Source organism: Thermobia domestica, chromosome 8 (assembly GCF_964235325.1).
Source record: "Thermobia domestica chromosome 8, izTheDome1.hap1.1, whole genome shotgun sequence".
NCBI classification, from domain to species: domain Eukaryota; kingdom Metazoa; phylum Arthropoda; class Insecta; order Zygentoma; family Lepismatidae; genus Thermobia; species Thermobia domestica.
The window spans coordinates 57,837,778-57,862,069 of record NC_137461.1 but is presented as its reverse complement, the minus strand read 5'-3'; the positions used below and the strand labels follow the sequence as shown (position 1 = coordinate 57,862,069).

Sequence of the window (24,292 nt, the reverse complement as noted above, 5' to 3'; positions counted from 1 at the left end):
AACATATTTTAGAAAGCTTGTAATCTTGTATTCGTCCCCTACCTTACTAATAAGTGCTATCATATTGTAGGTGTTACACATATACGGTCGAATGTTAAGCTCTCGCAAATTACCACCAAAATATACTTGTAACATACATTTAAGAACCAAAATCATCCTGAAAACTTAATTTCAATGCAAAGATACGACTAAGCTGATTTTTTAATAATCTAATCTCAACATTAAACTACCAAAGCTAGATGGCTTACCGATAATACACCAGAATTAGAGGTTATTTGTTCCTGGAGTTCACATTTGTAACGAATTCAAACATAACTTTCATCAACGTACTATCTAAAGTGCTCATGGTCTCTTGGAGGGTCGCAATTCATTATGTTTAACAATTTAAAAATTTATATGTGATTTTTTGCATTAATCTAATATAATTTTAAAAGCATCCTTAGTAACGCTGCAGTGAATTCTAAATACAGGATGTCTAGATAAATATCTACCAATAAGAAATTAAAATATCTCGGCAGCAAGCAACAGAATCGTCAGGTTTCGTTTGTCAGAAAGAAAAACGAATCAAGTTCTATCAACAAGAGCAAAACGACGCTGTTCACTGTGTGACAGAACACTAAGTGCTCTTTACGGGTTTGCTACGATAGGAACGACAGGATCGTCATTTTATTGTTAGAAACAGGTTCTATGTTAAGGAAGACGGTAGCAAGAAACCAGTGAATGAGAAACAAGTGCAGTTAGCTCATGAAGATATGCAGCTCATGAGAATCGATTAGACAGGGAGTACATACACAGCTTCAATTCCTTCAATCAGCTGTGCACATAATCTCATACAAAATGTTATGGCTTAGAACTTCAAGATACAGCTTGTTGAAAAACGCCAGCGTAATGACATACTACATAAAAATGAATCCGTTATTGAAATGCTGATCGCACATTGATGCAGCCTTTTCCATACCGCAGGTGAACTGAATATATACAACTGCAGGTGATGAGGTAAAGAAAATAGAACATGAAGAGACATGAAATTAAATATGTGGTGTGTGTTGACCTATTTGGTCTAGGAATTAATTCGTGCGGTTGGTACGCACACATTGAAGCTGTAGTACAAACACAAAATACATAAATACCTTAAGAAAAATATTGTCCATCGCTAGCCACCACTTTCGCCCATCTGTCAGGCAATGTACGGATTCCGTGGCGAAAGAAGTCCTCATCCTTGGAAGCGATCCAGTCAGAGACCCATGTTTCGATATCTTCTGAAGTAAACCGCTGTCCAATCAAATCGTTGTTCATGCAATCGAACAAGTAGTAGTCCGAAGGAGCAACGTCTGGTGAATACGGCGGGTGGGGTAAAACTTCCCATCCGACATTTTCTAAATAGGTTTTGACCGGTTTGGGACATGTGGGCGAGCGTTATCATGTTGAACAATAAGTTTATCATGTCTGTTCTCCCATTCTGGTCGTGTTCTGGCCAGAGCTTGCTTCAAACGCATTAATTGTCGTCGATAACGTTCTCCATTCATAGTTTCACCCGGTTGCAGCAGCTCATAGTACACCACACCTTTCATATCCCACCATATGCACAGCATAACCTTTGCACAGTGAATATCTCGTTTTGGTTGTGATGGACCTGGTTCACCTGGTTTCACCCAGGCCTTTTTTCGTTTAGGGTTCTCGTAATGGATCCACTTCTCATCACCCGTAATAATTTGATGCAGAAACCCCTTTCTGCTCTGTCGTTGAAGCAGCAATTCGCAAATGGTTTTTCGTCTTTCAACGTCTCTCTCTTTCAATTCATGTGGAACCCAATGTGACATCTTTTGAATCATTCCCATGGCTTTCAAGCGTTTGGAGACTGTTGTTTGATCAACGCCTAATGCTGCTGCAAGTTGTTCCTGCGTTTGACACGAATCCTGCTCGAGCAATGCTGTGAATTCTTCGTCTTGAAATTTTTTTGGCTGTCCAGCTCGCTCTTGGTCTGCCAAGCCGAAATCACCACTTCTAAACCGTGCAAACCACTTCTGACACGTTCGCTCAGCTAGAGCATGGTCACCATACACTTCCACCAAAATACGATGACTTTCAGTCGCACTTTTCTGCATGTTAAAGTAATGCAGCAGGACACCCCGCAAAAACACTTTATCAGGCACAAATTGCGCCATGTTCACTTAACTACAAACTGGTGTTGTTGACGCTTTAATCCACTGCCCTATACTACGAACGATACGCGATGACAGGGGTTTGCAACACATGTGTGGATACACGGAACTGTGGGACGCTCCGTTCGTTGCGCCATCTCTTGTCCACCCGCACGAATTAATTCCTAGACCAAATATGATTGTGTGAATGAGTCCCCTTTTCTTTGAAGAAGATATAGTTAAGAGGGCCAAAATGTATCTGGAAATGTTTGAACGTTTCAACACGGCACCCTTTCCGTCGGCAATGTCAAAACTTTACTCGATAACCATTAATCTTGAAATGCATTTAAAATCAATAGAAAATGTGTATTTATTAAATAATTTGTATTATCTTTAAGATAAACAGCATAGATTACTGTAGCAAAAAGCCAAATCACTGGTTTTAGTTAGTTTCTACAACCATGGAGCTGGACTATTTTTTACGTGGGCACGTCAGTGGACACCCCCCCCCCCCCCCCAGAAAATCTGAAATGAAGCTAATGGCCTTTCTCTGAGGTTGTGGACCTGGAGACTAGCATAACTGTTACGTTAGTCTCGGGGTATTCAAAGGTGAAAATGACCGGCTGGGATTTGTGAGTATTGAATAGATATTACATTAAACATATAAAACGTACCATGTGACTAAAATGAGACTATTCAAAATCGAAATACAAATAATTGAAAGGCCCTCCGAGGTCGCTTAATTTAGCCCGGGAATACATCAATACTTTTGTATAACAAACACTAGAACAAGGGTAGAAAATCTTCGACAACAAATTACCGCTGTGTGTCAATCTGTTGCCTCAAATTTTACGAAACACATAAGTGTAAGCTGAATATCGCCTTGACGTAAGTCAAGCAAGCAAAGGAGTACTTGTAGATTTGTTGAGAAATATAACTTTTGTTTTTGTTGTTCAGATGATAATGACAGAGCTACATATTTTTCTCTTTTTGGAAAATGAAACACAGACAATTGTATCACTATTGATTGCAGAGATATTTTAATTTCTTATTGGTAGATATTAATTCTAATAAACGCACAGAGTTTGATTCATTTATATTGAGCCGAATTTGAATGTGCCACTTACTTACGAAACGGTATCTTTTCACCACCGATAGTGTTCAATCTGCAGGCCATCTCTACTAACTATTGCCCGGCATCGGAATTTCGTGACCTTTTCTTTACCAAATCATAAAATTTCCTAACATTTTCAAGAGCAAATTTGGGTGAGAATTAGGGGGAATTTTCACCCATGCGATAGAAACGTACTTTGCTTGCGATTTGGTAGAGTTTAAAGCCGACCATAGACAATTTTGGTGGTGAATTTTGAGGTCTTATAGAACAAAATTTTCCAGTCTGTACTTACATTTGTAGTTTAAAAAAAAAAATGACCCAAAAGCTAAATTTTTCGTGACTTTCATAACAGTTTTCTGATTTCGTGACATTCGTGATTTTCGTGACCGATAGGCACCCTGGTATTGCATCCCACTCCCCTTTACAGGCTCTCCACAAGTCAGAGACGGTGCGGGCTCGATGATGGGACAGCCGCCCCTTGAGGAGTCCAAAAGCACAATAGAGATGTCAGAAAAGAGAATTGCCAAAATTTTTAGTTTCCTGTTCCATACAACGATAGAACTAAAGCAATGTTTTCGCCGTAGGCTTGATGCCACGTCTTGGTGCAGTTCAACCTGGTTCACGTCTTGTCCGTACAACAATGGGATTTCATGCTGATATATTTCAGTTAGGGCAAATCTGCTAGTACGCAGCATTGATTTTGACTTCTGCTCCACCTTTCGGAGGCCCAGTTTCCCCTTGTAAGAGAAACTAGTCACAATCATGTACCCTTTGGGAAACTCTATGCGCCCTGGAAGAACATGCTTCGGTTCATGGTGTCAATAGGTCTGTAGGTAATGACACGAAGTTTACCACAGTCTGCGAGGTAAATTCATGCCTCATTAAGGGTAACAACAAATTCGACCGACCACCCGCGAGATGACTTCATACAACTTCCAGCAGTTCCTTTCTGGCTGAGTCACATGACACTGTTTCAGTGTGTGCACACTGCTCTTGCGAACAACCGTGAGGCGTAAACCCTTATGAATGGCGCGGTTAACTGTAGACTCTGATATGCGTTATTTGCTGGCTGTCGGATTTTCGGAGGTCACCAATGCCAAACCACACGCAATACTGGCGGATCTCCTTGACGGGAGGCTGTTTCTAGCTGCTCGTGTCAGTGCAGGACTCAGACCCCAGAACTCTGTGCCCCATATTTCCGTATAATAATATTCACAATAGCACGACCTACACGAAAATTACGCACTAACTACCCATTTCTACGATGAACTCAGCGTCACAAAAGGCCACAACGAACTCCTTCCACAATCTATTTTCGGCGCCATCAGACTACGCTCGACCACACGGTTCTATTATGTGTCTAACTAAATACTGTTGCTTGCTTCGTGGCCATCTCACGGCGATGGGTTGCGCATGCGTGGTACAGCTGCACACTGACATTGGCTCAATATAAATGGATCAACCTCTTTACTTTATATACTTGTATAATTCAATGGCAATAGAATCTTAGCGATTATGATTTTTTCTGCCTCAAAATATATTTTCTAAGTTATAAATCTAATAGGTGTTTCGAACGAATATGGTTTCGGCAAATTATAAGGGGAACCATACAATACACATGTAACGTTAATATATAACACCACGCAAATAATAATAATAATAATAATAATAATAATAATAATAATAATAATAATAATAATAATAATAATAATAATAATAATAATAATAATAATATAAAAATTAAGATTAGGAATTCGAACTACTGTATCATGGCTTTAATACAGAAAATTTAACTATGTTTGGACAACTATATATATTATGAGAATGTTATGTATTTTGAATATACAATACTAATTTTCAGCCTCACATAATTACACAGTTTCAAGAAGTTTTACGCAGTTAAAATACTATACCTTTGCAAATTGAACTAAGAGTTATGGAGAAAATTTACTATGTACCTCAATCCTTTCATGTGGGAATATGTTCTTGAACCGTGTCCCATAATGTTTGCCAGATGATTCGTATTGTTCGGATTGTTAAAGCCCAGGCTCCGCTCCAGAATCTTCTCATACGAGTCACCTTTATGCTCTTGAGCCTTCCTGAAGTGTAGAAAGAAATTACCAAGTTAGCGCAACATAATTAGATTAATATAGGTATCCAAGGTGAACAGAAAATAATCAGCAGGTTACTTACCAGTACTTACATTTTGTGCGAATTGTAGTACCAATGACAGTGTAATTAGCTTTCTATACTTACACAGCCGGAAAGCTACACGCCAAATCATTAGATCAGAGAGTACAATTTAATTTAATAATGAAAAAAATTCAAACCTGATAGTAAGATGCGTATCGATTCATTTAACATGATCTCCAACCAATTTCATTGGTTAGTTCCGTTGAGTGAAAATTCAGGTCAAACCGTATCATGTACTAATAATCCAAGTATCATTTATTTGCACAAAACAAACTGTCAATAATAATGCGAAGTCAAAATCCTCAGTCCAGTTTCTGTTACGGTGATTTCCTGATTTTCATGCGGAATTGTGGAATTCATTGGATTAAGACAGTATTTTCTTTCCAAATCACTGTGGTCTTGCATTCTATAACAGCTTACTATTAAGATGATTAAATATTCTCAGTCAAGTACAGTCATTTAATATCAGACGTTTCTTTCTTGTTTTCTTCCCTAAGTGAAACGCTATGCATATATTATCTATTTATTTTCTTCAGTGTACCATAATATCAATCATACAATCATATATGCAACTATGGGTACTCTCTTCATACTTTAATTTCCCATCAAATGTTGAAGATCACCATAGTAAGGAATCCTGAAAATTTAATTAACATAAAGAACTCACCATATTATATATATTGCTTCAAATTTCACAATATTAGTACCACAACTCAATTGCAACAGAACTATGGTACAGATGATAAAGTCTGTAAACGTCTCTTTAGCTTAAAGTCAAAAACACGACGTAACTGATCTCTGAACATTTCAAAACTAAATTCAGAAACGTATTTTTTGTCCTCATCTTATATATATATATATATAAAAGACTCATAGATTAAACATTAATTAATATAATACAAAACAAATTAGTATTTTTTTCCTGCTGAAAACGAAGATCTCTATACTGAAATTTAAGAGTAATATTCTGAAATTCATTATGTACAAAGATACAGGGAAAGAAATAAAACCTTAAAGAATGCTTTCAAGACATGTCTAATACATATACCTACACACAATTTATGAACTACTACTTATTAGGTGTATGTATAAATTTCCAGCGTTATGTTTAAGCATCTCCGTTCAACTGTCTGAAAGAAAGTAAGTAAGTAAGTAACCTACTCAGGGCTATATAGTTTGGCAATTGATTTCTGAATAAAACGAGTTCATAGTTAATTTATCGTGGGTGCCGACAAGATATGCGTTCGACATTGGTACAAGTAGGTAAGAGAATGGTTTGCCTATTTCAAGAAGGGAGAGATTGGCCTGAAAGACAAGCCAAGAAGCGGAAATCTTCAAAATTTCGGAAACTACGATGTGGAAGCGCTACTCGAACAAGATCTGTACCAAACCACCAAGGAACTGGATGAAACGCTTGGAGTCGACCATTCGACGATCATTAGACTTCTCACACATTTGGCAATATCCAGAAAGCAGGCAAATGCATCCCACGCGAGCTTACAGAGTGCAACATGAAGAGTTGTCTGAACACCCGCCTATTCTTACTCACCGTAAAGAAAAAATGTTTTCTTTGGAAAACCGTAAAAAGAGATGAAAAGTGGATTTACTATGATAACCTTAAACGCTGAAAATCGTGGGTAAATCCTGGTCAGCCGTCAACTTCCGTCGCTAAAACAAATATTCACAGTTTCGTTGTACATCTGGTGGGATATGTAGGGCGCGCTCTATTACGAACTGCAGAAGCCTGTTAGAACTATCAATGCGGAACGCTAGAGCAATCAACTACTCAGTTTGAGCGAAAAAATCGAGAAGAAACGACCTTTTACTGGCCATGGAACGCGACCGGCAGTTTTCTGCTCAGCCTAGTTTTTAACCCTTAACGGTTCACTACCTTTTCTGTCTGCTTCCGGCACGGCTTGCAAAACAACAACATATCCACAGACTACTTCCCGCGTAAAATTCACCAGAGTTGTCACCAGGATTCAAAAGTTGCTATACCATCGCGGAATGTATGTACACAAATAACCACAACGAACAATTACTGAAAATGATAATCTTCAAACGAAATAGGCAAGATCAAAAAATGTGTAGCCAAATGCTAACGAAAACTCGTAAAGGGTTAAAGTAATTATACGCTCTAAAGATAATCTTGCAAGTCTGCGTAGCACTTTACATTTACTACTATCGCTTCCGTTATAAATGAAAAGAATCCTAATATTCCACGTCTAATTGCAAGAGTACGTTAAAATAATCACATTTGAGCTCCGTGCAATACGAACACCTATTAAAGAATAACTGTGATAGGTTCCAGTAAGAAAAAAGAGGGAGCGGCTCTCATAATTTGTACGTGAGAGATACTGGCGACCATCATTTCTGGATTGGCGAGTGCGTCTGACTTTGAAATTTTGCGCCCTGGTCTACTACATAAGTAAATTGAGTGCCTAACCCTTTCGGGATCATGGGTTTTTGGGGTATTTTTTTGACTTTCAGTCAAGCAGCTACTGCATCGTCACTATTTATCCTAGGATCATGGTTCATACCTCATTCTCTTCAGAATGGAGCTGGCTTTTAAATGGTACCACTTGCATGCTCATACTATATACCAGGAGCGGAAAAAATGTCAAAGGGAAAATTTCGGAGGGAAATTTTTTTTCACACTTTGGGCCCCCTGGAACGACCCTGTGTGAACGTAGACATCTAAAAAAAATCTGATAAATAGTACTTGGTATACTGAATGTTTGTGCCAAATTTCAAGTTTCTATCTTGAATACTAAGGGCGGGAGAAATTTTATCAAGAATTCCTACAATGCCCCAAATTACCGCAAAACACTATGATCTCAGGTAAAAAATTTCCTGAGACATCCCTAATTACCCTAGGGTCATGTTTCGCCCATCATTCTCTTCAGAATAGAACTGCCTTTCAGGCGGTACCATTCACATGTCTCCATCATGTATCTAAGGCGGGAAATTCCCGAAAAAAGGGATTTTTTGGTCGAAATATCCCTTTTTTCAACTTTTAGCCCCTCTGGACCCCCCCCCTGTTTTAACGCAGATATCTGAAAAAAATCTGATAAATACTACTAGGTAGGCTGAATGTTTATGCACAATTTCAATCTTCTATGTACAAAAGTAAGCCCGCCAAAAAATATATATACCGACAATGTACCATATTCCCGTATACAGAAGGATATTTTGTAAAAATTCCCTGAGACATCCCTAATTACCCTAGGGTCATGTTTCGCCCATCATTCTCTTCAGAATAAAACTGCCTTTCAGACAATATGACTCACGTGTCTCCATCATGTATCTAAGGCGGGAAAATGCCGAGGAAAGGGATTTTTGGGGTAAAAATATCCCTTTTTCAACCCTTTGCCCCTCTTGGATCCCCCCTGTTGTAACTCAGAAATCTGGTAAGTACTACTCGGGACTGAATTTTTGTGCAAAATTTCAACCTTCTACGTACAAAAATAAGCCCGCCAAAAAATAATGAACATAGGCTTAATTTGAATAGTCTTGTATCTTCAGTTGAATTTTATTATTATTATTTCTACACTTTCACACAAAATGAATTATGGGTTTATTTTTACGCCACTTTACAATTCCTCGAAATATTCAATTTTAGAAAAGTGTAGGAAAGTGGGTACAGTGGTTCAGCAGTGTAGGATTCATCTGAATCGAAGAATACATGGTAAGACCATTGAGCTTACAGTGACCAACGTTTCTTGGAGATCTCCCTTTCATCCATTTCTTCACTTAAATAATATTATCATCACTCATTTACATTTATCATCAATCTCCTCTAGTCAGCAGTAGATGACCATAGGATTAACTTATGAATTAAGTTTTAAATTAATTAATGAGCAGGAAAAATATGACAAAGCATCTCCTAGCAGAAAGCGTGACAATGACTATTTGCGTAGCGATGTGATGTTTATTTCAAGTGGTTTTGATAGAAATGTCACATTGATGGTACTAAAATCATTACTGAAACATCAGCCATTTTGGGAGGGAGCCTTCAAAAATATATTTCATCCTGAATTCAACTAACTTTTTCTAATTCGTTTCTGTGATTTCTTCCGTTTTGCAATTTAGATTTTTGAGTAAAGAAAACTGCGATGAAATAAACATTATCCGTATAACAGATTAATATTATTGCATCAATTTAATTTATTGTTAGTAGTATTTTGATTGAATACTCTAAACTATATCCAGGCCAATTCTTTTCTTTAAATATAGTTTAGCACTGATATATCCGCAGCAAGAAATTTTAGTAGACACAATGGCCACACAAAAAATTCTTGGAAATTAAGGTATGACAACACTGAATACTAGCGTACAGAAAAATAGCAGACATGGGCCCCCGAAGGAAAAAGCAGCCCCCCCTGGCTCACGAAAATGTATACATAATATCGCACAATAGAGATGGCCCCTCCCCCCTAGAATTTTTCTTCGGGTGCCGATGACAGCAGCCACCACTGAATCACAAACACTTTTTCTAAAATGATTTGGTTTTTCCAGTTACGTAAGTTCATCTTAAGAACTGCAAAAATAAAAGTCATCACAGTTCAAGAAAAATAAGGCTCGTTAATCATACATTATTTTTATTCGCGGGACTATTACATACACAGCACCATCTCTTAATTTTTACGTTCATAATATTGATGTAAGATATTGCAATTTTATATGTAATTATAATATTAATGTGTTCTGTTATAATTGGTGGAGAGTAAGTTATTTTGTCTGGCGTGATGGTGATGTGTTTGTTAGGTATAAGATAAATCGATGAGTTCGTAATAGGATTACATGCACGTGGTGCAGCAGAAATATTGCGGGAAGCAGACAAAACAACTTTCCTCTTCACCAATTGCTAAACACTCTTGCGCGGATTGATACAACGTTGAATTTAAGCAGTTGCTCATTAAAGACCTAAATGCACTATCACCAGCACTTCTTTGGACAGTAAAAAAAATCACGTACATTTCCGCACACAACACATTCATCTCTTGTACAAGCAATGTAGCTGACTTTGCATGTTGAAAAGTTGAAATCTTTAGTCGACTCACTTGATAATAGGGAAACCGATCTCGGAATCTAGCAGTAGGTCAGGAGTTTCAGAAAAATTTACGAGAAAAGGAAAAATGAAAAAGTGCGACTGGACTGAGAACTGGACCGGGCTCTCGGACTTATTTTGCTGATGCGTCAACCACTACGCTATTCAGTCCACTCTCTGACAAGCCACTCTTTAAAGTGCTTAGCCATTCAAATGACATGGACAATACCGAAAGTTCTGCTATGCTTGGGAAACCCAGCACCTGTCTTTTCTAGGAACAGAACAGATGCTGCCTTGTCCAAGTACAACAGGAGTATGGATGGTTGAGCCGTCAAGGATCGACTTGGGCAGCATAGTGGTTAGAGCACTAATATCGTAAACCGAAGACCACAGTTCGATTCTCTGTACAGTTGCACTACGATTTTTCTTTCATTTTGTATTTACTTTGAATAGGCATCTATCGAGTACCTGGAATGAAGAAAGATCGATTAATTCCTCCATTTCTCATACAGAGAGAATTACTTGAGAATTCAACATCTCGGCTACATAGCCTTGCACGTAATTCCTCCAAATATTCCTGACTTTAGCATGATACTTTCTCATACGGGCAAAGCTGACAAAATACACGATAGAAATGTAAAACACCAGGTTAAAACATAGAAATCACCACACTCCATCATGCAAAATAGCCCATTATATACAAGTTTTCTTTGTTATTAAATACAGCAAGCCTTCTTTAAGGTGACTGCGTCATTTGTGAGTGCCATGTGATATTCGAATCATCCAGATTCCCTTCTCTTTTCTCATTGACCAACTCACACGCAAGTTAACAAGTTAATAGGATTATCTCACTGTATTTTTAAGGGGATCAAAAGATTTATTATCTTCGAATATTCCGGAATGTGTTAAAGTGTCCTGTCCAAACTCTTATTTGTTTTATGTACGTCATTTATGTGCTTTACATATTGGCAGCATATTGCCATAAAGAAATATGTTTAAAATGTTTAGAAACAGACTTTTCACTTTTAGTGTTCCAGAAGTTATTTCAATCTTAACACTAATGTTTCTTTTGTATTTTCAAAGTGTATATGTATTACTCGGTATTTGATTTACTGGCCAAATTAAACTCTTCTCAATTGGTTTGTAATTTTATGCTTGTCATTACACCTACTCATAGTATTTAATTTTAATTTATTTTTTACAAATGTGCTACTACTTGACGCTCCCGTTCTTCTTGATAGTTTTAAACAAGTTATTTTCTCCATCAATGCTTTCTTGTTAAGGCATGGCCTAAATGCCTTGCTGAAAATGTCTTTCCTGTTTCGGATGAGTACTTCTTCATTTTAACCTTATGTTCTACCTTTAGTCTCATAAGCTCCAATGCATACGGAAGGTGATTCCGGATAAATGAGAACAAATAAACAATACAAGTACTTACCGTTAGAAATGCTCCGTCGCCATCAGCAGTGGTGTACGATTGAGCTACAACATTTGAAACAATTTCTCAACATCGTAATTTTCCATTGTAGGAGACTACTCGAGAATAAGCATGAGTATTTGCTTCCTTTTCTCTCCGCCACCTTTCTGGAAACCGAACTCTTCGGACATACCGATACTTGAGACGTCATTTCTTAGAAGTCCATAAGCACAAAAATCCACCAGACTGACAACAAGGCCCTTTATCGTAATATCAGTACACGGAATTACATGTATACTTCTTTCCTGCCTCATATTACTGTAGAAGGAGAGGTGTTCGAATAATGTGGGTGATAAGATTCATAAGAATTACCATTTCTGGAGTATCATGTCGAAAACATAAAGTCCAATAATAGACTGAAAATCTTTACGTCTTTATCAACCTTACATCACCGACTTGCACACATCTCGCAACAACTTAACTCCTTTGGGAACATTCTACCGCTAGAGCGGTAGGTAATGGCCCATATAGCTTATTATCTAAAAACCGAAAAGTAGCTATTACTTGCCAGGTGACGGTTCACACGGCTTCTGTTCAGCAACACGTCAAGATCTGGAGTTGGTCTACGCAGGTTTTAGAATAGTATTGCAATCTCAGACGTTGATAGACGGTTTTGTTGATATTAGCTGAAGAGACAAACGATTCTCTGGGCTATCTTATCTTCCTTTGTGGGAATTGATTTTCTTGCCAAGCCAATCGATGTATTTCATGTAGCATTTTATATGTTACATTTATTGGTGACCTCTTGTAAGAGAAAGTTTCTCACAGGCCTTGTTCAGTTTGAACACACGTTTTTCCGACTATCACACCATTGTTAATTGGTTCGTGAGAAGTTAATGTCCCTTTTCAGCACCAAGGCCACATGAGACAGGGTCAGACATTTTCTCAACACACTTTCACAATTTTGTAAATAAGTGGTTATTACCTGCAATACACATGATATATCTTTGTCAAGAGCGATTCAGTTTCGGCTGCTACACACATTTCATTCCGAATCCCAAAACTAGCACGCGGCTCTTTCGCTAGCTTTCAGAAGATGGCAGTCTCGCATCGATTCGCACGTATCCGAGAAACCTTCCGTATTTAACAATATGGAAGGGTAGTAGTAGCTATTGTTGTTTCAAGTTAATAGATATTCGGAAAAATTTTACATCCAGAAAGCTCAAGTAGTTTTTGAATAAACATCATACATTATTTGGTCCAGTCGTATCAACAGGACCAAATTCAATTTATCTATTTTGTTACCACAGTTCATAACTGTACACCACTTAGTCCCTAAAACAAGTCTGCTTAAATATACTACAATACCTTCATAAACTCAAAACTACTCAACTTCATTAAAATTTGTATAAGACAATTTCCAACACAGAACTCATCAAAATTATGTAACCGAACTTAGATACGCTCATGCAGTGATGAAAAAATCCAGTATAAGTTCTGTTCAAAACTGTCGATCCATTCTATTTTCTTACGAAAACATTATAGAGGGCCTATTAGTGCCTGTAATACTAATATGTACAATGTACAGTTAGTGTGCTGTACACATTTAAAACCTTTTTGTATATATATGTACAATATATATATATATCTGGAAAGGGAAGTGACTTCAGCAAATGGCTCTACACCCAAACCATCACTATATTTCCTTTTATCTCACCTGTATTGCCGAAGAAAATTGGTTGTTACTCAAATTTCAATAAAAATGTGTAATTCCTTCAGCGTTTGTTACATATCTTCGCTATGTGATGCTCATACAGAAATAACATGAATAGATGAGTGTTAAATCAAGCACTCTTAATGCAGCTATCGAACGGTATCCAAAAATGGCTTTTCCTCAGCGATAACGTATTTTGTTTTTTGGTTCTTCTGCCAAACATTTTAACTGAGAAAGATATCACATCTTATCTATTCATCGGCATCGTTTACATTAATTCAGGCTGTAATGTTAAATAAAGATGTAATTAATAACGATGAATTTACTGGATATAGTGGGAACATACCTGCAACGAAATGCGCGTTAACCAATTGCAATACTCACTCCCGTTGGTGTGTTGACAATAAATACTAATGATGAACAAAGAAGTAAATTACAAAAAGTGAAAAATTAGTGCTGCACAAACGTGTGATACACAAAATATTGAATATGTGCTCACACAATACAACTTGCCATACGACAATTAGCACCCTTCAATCTTCTTTATCAGGAAGAAATAGGCGTTGTCAATTATATGAACAAAAATTAAAATGTTTCAACGTTTATTTTCTTTGAAAATGAATTACCTTTGTCCATTTATGGAATTTAAGCCTGTCTATCTTGGAATTTTATCTATCTCGGGGTGAGAAGAAAGAAAGAAAAAAAAAGGAACAAAGCAATTCTTACCCTGAAAGAAACCTGTTTTGAGTTACCCCCGGAAAGTTTTGAGCCCTACACTGATCCCATCAGAACCTCATTGATGTCAACAGTTACCTTCTTCTTCTACAATAGTTGTACAGAACTATGTTCCTATCTACTGCATACACTACTCTTGACCTCAGATACTCTAAATCTAAATCTAGCTATGATTTGCTATGAAATTGATGCATCTTGACAACCAGTTGTATTAATATGGGAAGTGATTGTGGCCTCATACCTACGAATACGTCTCTAATGATCTTACATTCAGGATCTTACTGTAAATTTTATATTAAACGAAAGCGCAATTCATATTTCGTTTTAAAATGCACTTTACCTTCGTCTTGCTCGATGAGAAAAGGAAATATATTTTAAAAACCATACATATAAAACTGACAATAAAAATAATAGTTACTGAAATAAATCATCACATGAAACTGATACATAGTATATGCTGAATACTTACCAGAAATTTCAAATCAAGATTGTCACCACCGCAAAAGGGTTTGACATAACATTGGTCTAAACAAAAATCTTGGTATTTTCTTTAAAAATCAATAGTTTTCTCACATTTTCACTACTTTTTTCATATATTACTTTGATATTACTAAAGATTAAAGAAGCGTGATAAATAAAGAAACGTGTGGAAGTATTTCATTAGGAAGTCAAACGTGTTTTTGAGAACGCCAAAAACGGGAAAGAAAAACTTACTTTAAGGTCATCTTTTGGTGAACATAAGGAAACAAAAATTTTATCAGAATCAAAAGGATAAAGACTACTACTTATTTTTGTAACCCACTGTTAAAAAAAAAATAAAAAATAAAAATAAACAAATTGCCGAAACTAGTATTACAAAATGTTCTCGAATGTAACTTCTAGACTGAAATATACAAATTGATGAATTCCACGCTTTTTCGATACACAAGAGTGATGCTTTGGGGTTTTGCATCTACTATACCGGACCCAATTTACGCTATACATTGAACATCAACTCTATTCATCTGCGAGTATTTCGTGAGATTTGTTTTAAAAGTAGTAATATTTCTTTCTTACCTCGATCTTATAAAAAAGTAATGAAGTTCTGTCAAATAGGAACTGCAGCACAGCATTTTTCGATGAAGACATTACATTACTCCAAATTTGGATGTTAGGTTTACCATATCTCACTGGTTTATTCTCTATCAACCCTTGAAATGTGATTTCTCAGGTCCATATTTTCATATTGGCATCAAGAACCTTCCATCACACCAATTAAAACTGAGTTTAGGTACTTTTATGTTTTCCTATAGCTCCTTATATCTCTCTGTAATATATATTACTACTCAATTCAATGAGCACATTAGAGACAAAGCGTTATTTTTAAAAACTGTAAGCAGAAAAAAAGGCCTCTGCTTAAATTTTCCAAATCGATTTATCTTTTAAAGTCATTTTCTTTACTTTGTTTGGATGTCAGAACAAAAAAAAGTTACAACAGTAAAATTCAAAATAAAAAAATCACAGAAAAACAGCATGAGTGCGTTTAGTGAGCAGATAAAACAAATTTAAGAAAGAAAATTCGCACATACATTACACAGCTTTAAATATCAAACATTGACTGTAAATAAATTAAACATATACTTACTTATAGGTTAAAGGCAATTCCTCTTGGCAGATAAGACCGAGCCGAACATTCTGCTCTGACTGCAGGGTGATGCCTTTCATGCCACAACCAACCTTCTCGGAGTCTGGTAGCACTTCCAACACTTCGCAACGAACAAGATCATTCACCATGTAGTTCCTGTTTGCGTTCTTCTTGTCTTGTGGTGGAATAATGTTTGTAATGGGGCAAAATGCCTACGAACAGAAACATATTTCAGGGTATACTAAGAGATTATTAGGGGATTATTAACTAATGAGAACTATTTAAAAAGATTTTTACAATAAAAATAATCAACTTGTACGTCCGAAAGACGCATTTAACTCTTAGGGCTCGATACACTGTTACCTACAATGGGATCTTCACTCGAAAACAGTGTGAGCTGAGCACGATCCGTGGAACGGATGAGGATAAAAGAGACAGCTTTCTGGGAGGTGTTAGTACGTGGACTTTCAGCTGTCAATTACAGCCACTCAGCAATAGCGAAGCTATGCAAAGAAGAGGGTTTAATCGCCAGTAATACTGGTGTAGTCTGATGATGTACCTAAGAGGCTCCTGTAGTACGTGATAGGCCGGAAATTATGACAACAAGGGCTCAGCCTGCTCGAAGCCCCAATACAGTGGAGTTTGGCCATACGGCACGGTATCTCAAAAGAGTTTCCAATCATTCGGATGATACGAACACCGTATCACAGAGCGCCATATCCAGGAGAGGTTCCCAAAGGGAATATATTATGTGATATCTCATAGGAGACAAAGGGAAATAGATGAGAGCTCTGGATGGGAGATGGCTTTACCTAGGTAAAACCAACGGTGTTCGATCCATATTCTACCGTCAGACAGCAAGAGCCGTTCTGACTGTACAGCAGCGCAAAGGAAAGTTTTCCAAGAGATTTCTGGTAGTGGTGGGATATTGCAGCCGGGGAACGCTGTCATTCGTCCAAGTACCTTTCAACACGAAAGTCAACGCTTCTTACTTCCTGGAAAACTCACTAACCCTCTGTATAACATATAAAACTCCACTAATATGGTGACGAGACCAGTAATGTATGGATCCACATTTACGGTCTCCAAGCATACCGTTCGATCATCCTAGTCGTTCCATATAAGATAGAAGAGATGGAAATTCGAGTGATTCAATTTTCGTCCATCTCTCCGAAATCCTTGAACGTCTCACCAATGGACTGCTGTGGATTTGGACTTCTCATACACTTGCTCGACGCTGTCTGTACCTTGCAGGATCTTTGAAAAGTTGACAAAGCGGTGTTGGCGAAACATTCTATTCAATGCGGAGACTGCTACAGCGAAAACCAGTGTCTGGCGATCGTTCGGGTACGTGGCCGTCACATCGAACACAATCGATGGTGCAGGAAGGAGATCACTAGCCAGGTAAGTGATTCAAAGTCAACTATTTTTAGGGATAACATTTAAGTCCATTCAAGCACTTCTCTACCTCTCCTTAAGCTGTATTTTATAAATCTACGAACTTCAGATATCACATTTATTTAAACCTCTGTCGCTTACTCAGTGACTTCTCACATTAACCATAAACTAATGTTATTGCAACTACTGCCGTTACTCGAATATCAGTTTCCAATATTTAAATTTTAACAGCACTAGTATATACTACCAGGGACATTCCGAAAGTAAGTTTCGTAATTTTTTTCACACGGAAGCTTTATTAGTCAAAATAAAATTGTCTGACTGTTCTTTCATAGCTGCCACCCACATCTGTCCTACAGTAAAACCAACTTCAAGAAACTCTCCTGGCAAAAATCGGTGCCTAGCGATTTGAGTAAGTTGGCAGTCTGTTGTTTCCAGTGATGTGATGATAATGCTGACTTCAATGAAGAAAAAACGTAGAGTTTTGATAGGCAACATCGGACTATAGGCCGGGGATTCAACCTCTCCCATCTCAGATGACGAATGTGTTCTGCAATCTTCCTTGCTGTGTGTGAGAGCCCTGGTCTCTTGCGTCGAATGGCAGACTTCAGTTTGCTTAATGTGTGTCAATACCGTGTAGCATGGACGGTTCCTGTAGAAAGGAAATCAAGTAATATATCACCCTTCTTGTCCCAGAACACTGTTAGCATAATCTTCCCTGAGGACTGCGTCACTTTTTCTTTCTTTCGTAACAGGTGAGGTGGGATATTTCCATGTCCCTGAGGTGGTCTTGGTCTCTGGACTAAAGTTGTGCATCACGTTCTCATCGGCTATGATGATCCTGAATAGAATTCCTTGCCTCGTGCTCAAACCATATGGGGTATTTGAGGCTTACTCCCATTCCTCCAGCTTTGTGACCAGAGGTGAAGTCTCTCAACACCCCTCTTGCCGACACCCCTCTTGCCGACACCTTTCGACATCCCAAGTTGTGACTCATGTGATGGGCATCCAACACAAATGTAAATGCGACTCAGACACAGTTATGCGCTTGTTCGCTATCATATACCCTGTCTATGTTTCTTGTAGTCGTGGAAATGTAGGAGCGCCCAGATCGGTTTCCGTGTTCCACACTCTACCTTTAGTCAATGAATACTGCTTACCACGCCTAACCATTTGACGGGATATGAAGTCGTCTCCATGGACACTCTGTAGTAGTCTATGAATATCTGGAACCCAAATCCTACGCGTTTATTCATAGCGCACAACACGCAGTGCCATTTGTGACCACGTCTCCAGTACATCCTTTCTACCACACCGGTTTGCATTCAATTGAGATCGGGTACGCCGATCTACTGTTTCTCTCTATTTTTCGGGCACTGCGCATGCGCCATTGCTCCTCTGCTCTCGATCCTCCCGTCGTGACCTTAGAAACGTTGCGTTTTGTTCTGGCAATGTGTTTTTCACTTTCCAATACAACTTCCCTGTGAGAAAAATTATTTTCGGAATGTCCCTCATATACATTATCGCCACAACTTTCAATCTCGACCATAAACTATGTGTATGGAAACTAATAATAAAGTTCTTCAACTGACAACAACATACAAACAGTACATTATGAGAAGAACAAATGTTTCAGAGTCCAAACCCACTTGTACTACCGCACACTATTAACTTATTGCTATGTATTATTACTCTTGATCACCCAACACTAACGAAAGGGTGTGTAAATTCAGCACAAGAAATCACAAGTAACATTTTTTTCACTACTAAATGGATGCCCAATAAAATGAAATTAGATTTACAACTGCTGCATGATTTGATAGGAGGCATATTAATACTAACTACAGTTATACTTACCAAAGACACCCAAAACTCAATTCTACAGTGAACGTTTCGGCAAAAGGAATGGTTACCCTTTCAGAAAACTAGCGATGCTCAACGAACTACATTACTGTTGATAATCTTTCCTCTATATAATGATCTATGCACGTTATCCGTGCTGGTGATAGCAATAACCTTTCGCCGAAACTTTCACGGAAGAATTATATTCTGAATGTTTTACTTAAGTACAATTTTAGTTAGCTTCTCGTTATGTCCTACAAGCGAAGAATTATGGCAGTTGCAAACAAATATTAGGAAGATGTAACTGTGCTAACATAAGAGCGCGAAAGAATACTTTAGACAACCCACCAGAGACTATGTCTGCCTACCTCAAAATCTTATTTTGTGCGAGTAGAAATCATACTTGTCTAGATATGCTTGACAGGAAAACCATCGTGATTGGGGACTGAAGATACATGGATGAACTCTGAGGCGATACAAGCCAGCCTGGACGTATTCTGGAAGGCTAGGCAAACTAAAAATATGAGTCAGTGACTGGGTAGCGACGAGTTCACCTGACCTCTTACTCTTAACCCTTTTACGATCCATGGTACGTTTTCGTACCATAATGGAGTGTTGTTTTTAACCGCTTATTTAGGTCCTATAACATGCATTTAAGATTTTTTAATTGGTCGAGTCAGACATGGACCAAAGAACACCTCAGATGCATTCTTGAACTAGACGGTCAACTTGGTGGCACCAAATGGGGACAAGGAACGTGACATCACATTTTATTCTTTGAAGCAATTTTCAATTTTTTTCCCCGCCCTTAGCTTTCAAGATATCATATTGAAACTTTGCATATGAGTGATTCCATTTCAGATCGTCCAGGGTGGTCCACACGACTATCTCAGATTTAGTTTATTTTTTAAAATAAGAAACTACACACAAAATTATTAGACCCATATTTTTTCTTTTGGCTGAAAAAAAATTTTTCTTCGATATACAGCCTTCCAAAATGGCTGCCCTCCTCTCGGATTGCACGGAAAACTGAAAAACATGTCAAATTGAAAAATTTATTGTAGAGAAACGAGTGTACTTAGCAACATAATCGCAATAGCAGGAAGAGTATAAAGTTGTATGTTTCGGTGGAGGGCCAAAATTCGTCTATTGGTCCAATAGGAATCGCGCAATTCACTCGCAATGTTGCCAACTTTGGTGAAATTTTTGCTAACTTCAAACATTTTTTTTTCTGTCCTCACGAGCAATATCAACCATCTGCTTCTAGCATCGAATTCTACTCCATAAGGTCTCTTGAAAATGTAAAGGACTTACGTTTCTGATTATTACATACCACGTTATAGCATGATAAGAAGCTGAAAATTTCATTATTAAGACGCCATGTTTGGACGCCATTTTCTCAAAAACCCCCACCTTTTAAAAATCTGAATTTTTTACATGTATTGGAGAAGTACCTAAGTATTTAATATCCGTTAACCGTTCATGCGGCTGCAGCCCCTAACATTCGCAATTAATTATTGAAATTTCGATTTTTGTACTTGAAATGTAAATATTTCCTATGGGCATTTACATCCTATACACAAGGCGATTTGAAAGGGAGTATGAAAATTTTGAGAGATGAATCCTGACATTAAATCCAGTAGGAAAATTCCTATAAACATGAGTCGAATTTCGCTTCGTTTGCGAGTTACAAGGTTTCCAACTCGGGACCCAAAATCGGCCCGGGACAATAGAAAATAAAATATATATTTCGCGTTAAATCAGAAACTGTGTTAAAGCTTTGATAAAGTTCAGAAAGTTGATTTGTATCAAAATTTAATTTTTACGTGCGTTGCAATTCCGTTGGCAGTGTTGCCAACTTGGTAGAACTTTCATTTGTTTCCAAATGACACTACGTGGTTTTTATCGCATGAACATCGCATGAAGCACAATTTTCCCCACATCACCACAGTTTTCGAAAACACATGTATTTTATTAAAAGGTTTTATCTCGTACGTTATTGATAGTTTGCGTGATTTGGTGTCGTGAACACTGTCCTAGTGTTCTCTGGAACCATGAAAATTGTTTTCACTAGTAACATGACATTGTAGTGCACTAGTTAAGTGTTTGTGTGAATCACAATGGGGAAGTCCTATTACAGTATGGACCGTATTAAATGTGTTGATTATCCTAAAAGCCATAAGAGGATTGTGCACAGAAAGAATTCTAGACAAAAATTTTATCTTGCTGTAAAATATATGGATTGCGTACAGCTTGCTGCGCAAACATACTATTAGGGAAGGATGATTATTGGTGTCCTGTACACAAGGCGATTTGAAAGGCAGTATGAAAAATTTTGAAAGGTGAATCCTTCACCGTAATCTAGGTTTCACCGATAGCGGCCGTTTTAATGGCGTCGCATTCATGTTTAGCATGTTAACTGTCTGATTAATGGTTTCCAAATCTACATTCAGAGGAACAAATTCTTTATCTTGCTGGTGCATAATTTCATATTTACACCTTCTTCCGTGGTCACCAATATCTCACATATATTCACGTTGTTCATGGTAAATATTCAAAGCATCCTTTACACAAATAATCATCCTCTCCTAATACGTTTTGGCAGACGCGCTGTACGCAATACATATATTTTACTGCAAGATAAAATTTTTGTCAAGGAGCTCTTTCTGTACACAATCCTCTTACGCCTTTTACAATAATCAACACATTTAATGGTCCTTACTGTATTAGGACTTCTCCATTGTTATTCACACAAACACTGTAACTAGTGCACTACAATTTCATGTTTCCAGTGAAAACAATTTTCATGGTTCCAGAGAACACTAGGATGATGTTCATGACACCGAATCACGTAATAAACTGTTTCGTGGTTACAGCAGAACTTCTTGAACAAGTTCGAACTTGATGCGTTGAGTTGCGATAGGTTTTGCAATAATAAAAAATAAATTTTCTTTTTATTATTATTATTATTATTATTATTATTATTATGACAACTTATACAGAGATAGTTTTTATTCGACATTTTGGTTTTACTAATGATTGCAAACATCAGGTCAAATTCACACTTAATGTTGAAAACTATTAATAACGCACAAGATAAAACCTTTTAATGAAATACATGTAAGTTTTCGAAAACTGTGGTGATGTGGGAAAAATTGTGCTTCATGTGATGTTTACAATCAGTAATGAATACCAAATTTGGAAACAAAAGCTCTACCAAGTTGGGAACACTGCCAACGGAATTGCAACGCACGTAAAAATCATATTGATTCAAATCAACTTTCTGAACTTAATCAAAGCTTTAACAACACAGTTTCTGATTTAACGCGAAACATATATTTTATTTTCTATTGTCCCGGGCCAATTTTGGGTCCCGAGTTGGAAACCTGTAATTTGCAAACGAAGCGGAATTCGACTCATGTTTATAGGAATTTTCCTACTGGATTTAATGTCAGGATTCATCTCTCAAAATTGTCATACTCCCTTTCAATTTGCCTTGTGTATAGGATGTAAATGCCCATAGGAAATATTTACATTTCAAGTACAAAAATCGAAATTTCAATAATTAATTGCGAATGTTAGGGGCTGCAGCCGCATGAACGGTTAACGGATATTAAATACTTAGGTACTTCTCCAATACATGTAAAAAAATCAGATTTTTAGAAGGTGGGTTTTTTGAGAAAATGGCGTCCAAACATGGCGTCTTAATGAAATTTTCAGCTTTTCATCATGCTATAACGTGGGATGTAATAATCAGAAACGTAAGTCCTTTACATTTTCAAGAGATCTCATGGAGTAGATTTCGATGCTAGAAGCAGATGGTTGATATTGCTCGTAAGGACATAAAAAAAAAAAAAAAAAGTTTGAAGTTAGCAAAAATTTCACCAAAGTTGGCAACATTGCGAGTGAATTGCGCGATTCCTATTGGACCAATAGACGAATTTTGGCCCTCCACCGAAACATACAACTTTATACTCTTCCTGCTATTGCGATTATGTTACTAAGTACACTCGTTTCTCTACAACAAAACTTTTAATTTGACATGTTTTTCAGTTTTCCGTGCAATCCGAGAGGAGGGCAGCCATTTTGGAAGGCTGTATATCGAAGGAAAAATTTTTTTCAGCAAAAAGAAAAAATATAGGTCTAATAATATTGCATGTAGATCCCATATATAAAAAAATAAATTAAATCTGAGACTATGATGGGGACCAATTGTGGTTTGCCTGGACGATTTGAAATGAAATCGGTCATACGCATTGTATACACCTTTAACTATTTATCAGATTTTTTTTCTTTTTTGAGATCTCCATGTCAATCCGGACCCGGGCGCTCCAAAATTTCAAACGGATTTTTTTCGGAAAATTTCCAGGATTTTTCTTAATTTTCCGTTTCTGGTGTATTATATGGTCATGTGATTGATATTCTTTGAAAGACTGTTTTATTCTAAAGAAAGTAAGGCATGAACCATGATCCTAGGACAAATAGTAATGACGCAGTAAATTTTTACATTATGTGCTATGTATAAATCTATAAATATATACATACTTTTGACCTTGAGCCAGATTTTAAAAAAATCCCGCTTTAGCTTTCACATCAAACTGAGATTTTGTACACGCAATGTCTACACCTCTAAGTATTTCTCAATTGTTTTTTGAGATCTCTGCCTCAACGCAGGCCCGGCCCGAGGGGCTCAGTTTTCGAAAAAGGAATTTCTTCGGAAAATTTCCCGGTTCTGATGTATGATATAAGCATGCGATAGAGACCTGCACGGGCCGAATTTTTCGGCCCGAGCCCAATCCAGCCCGAACGTACCTAGGCCCGGCCCAGCCCGGGCCCGAAAAGTTTTGGGGATTTTCGGCCCGAGCCCGGCCCGGCCCGATAAGTTTTTTAAATTTCTTGGCCCAAGCCCGGCCCGGGCCCAATAAATTTTAAAAGTTTTTGGCCCGACCCCGGCCCGATAATTTTTATAAAAAATTAGCTCAAGCCCCACTCTTTCTCAAAATTTAGTACTAAATTTGACCTAACCTTAGAAACATTTTCTAAACTCTGGTTTACAACCTAACG

General features: G+C 37.5%; 1 protein-coding gene across 3 annotated transcripts in view; it reads right to left on the bottom strand.

The window, feature by feature from the left end:
- LOC145692929 (uncharacterized) overlaps positions 1-24,292 on the bottom strand; it is a 96,560-nt gene that overhangs the window by 51,403 nt on the left and 20,865 nt on the right. For 2 of the 3 annotated variants that reach the window (XM_081768506.1, XM_081768507.1), the window contains exons 6-7: positions 15,989-16,200; positions 5,214-5,354 (exon numbers count right to left, since the gene is read on the bottom strand). In XM_081768506.1, coding sequence (XP_081624632.1) covers positions 5,214-5,354; positions 15,989-16,200 — 353 coding nt within the window. Of the gene's footprint in view, positions 1-5,213; positions 5,355-13,632; positions 13,901-15,988; positions 16,201-24,292 lie in introns of those variants that run through there. The other variant, XM_081768509.1, reaches the window with a different exon arrangement.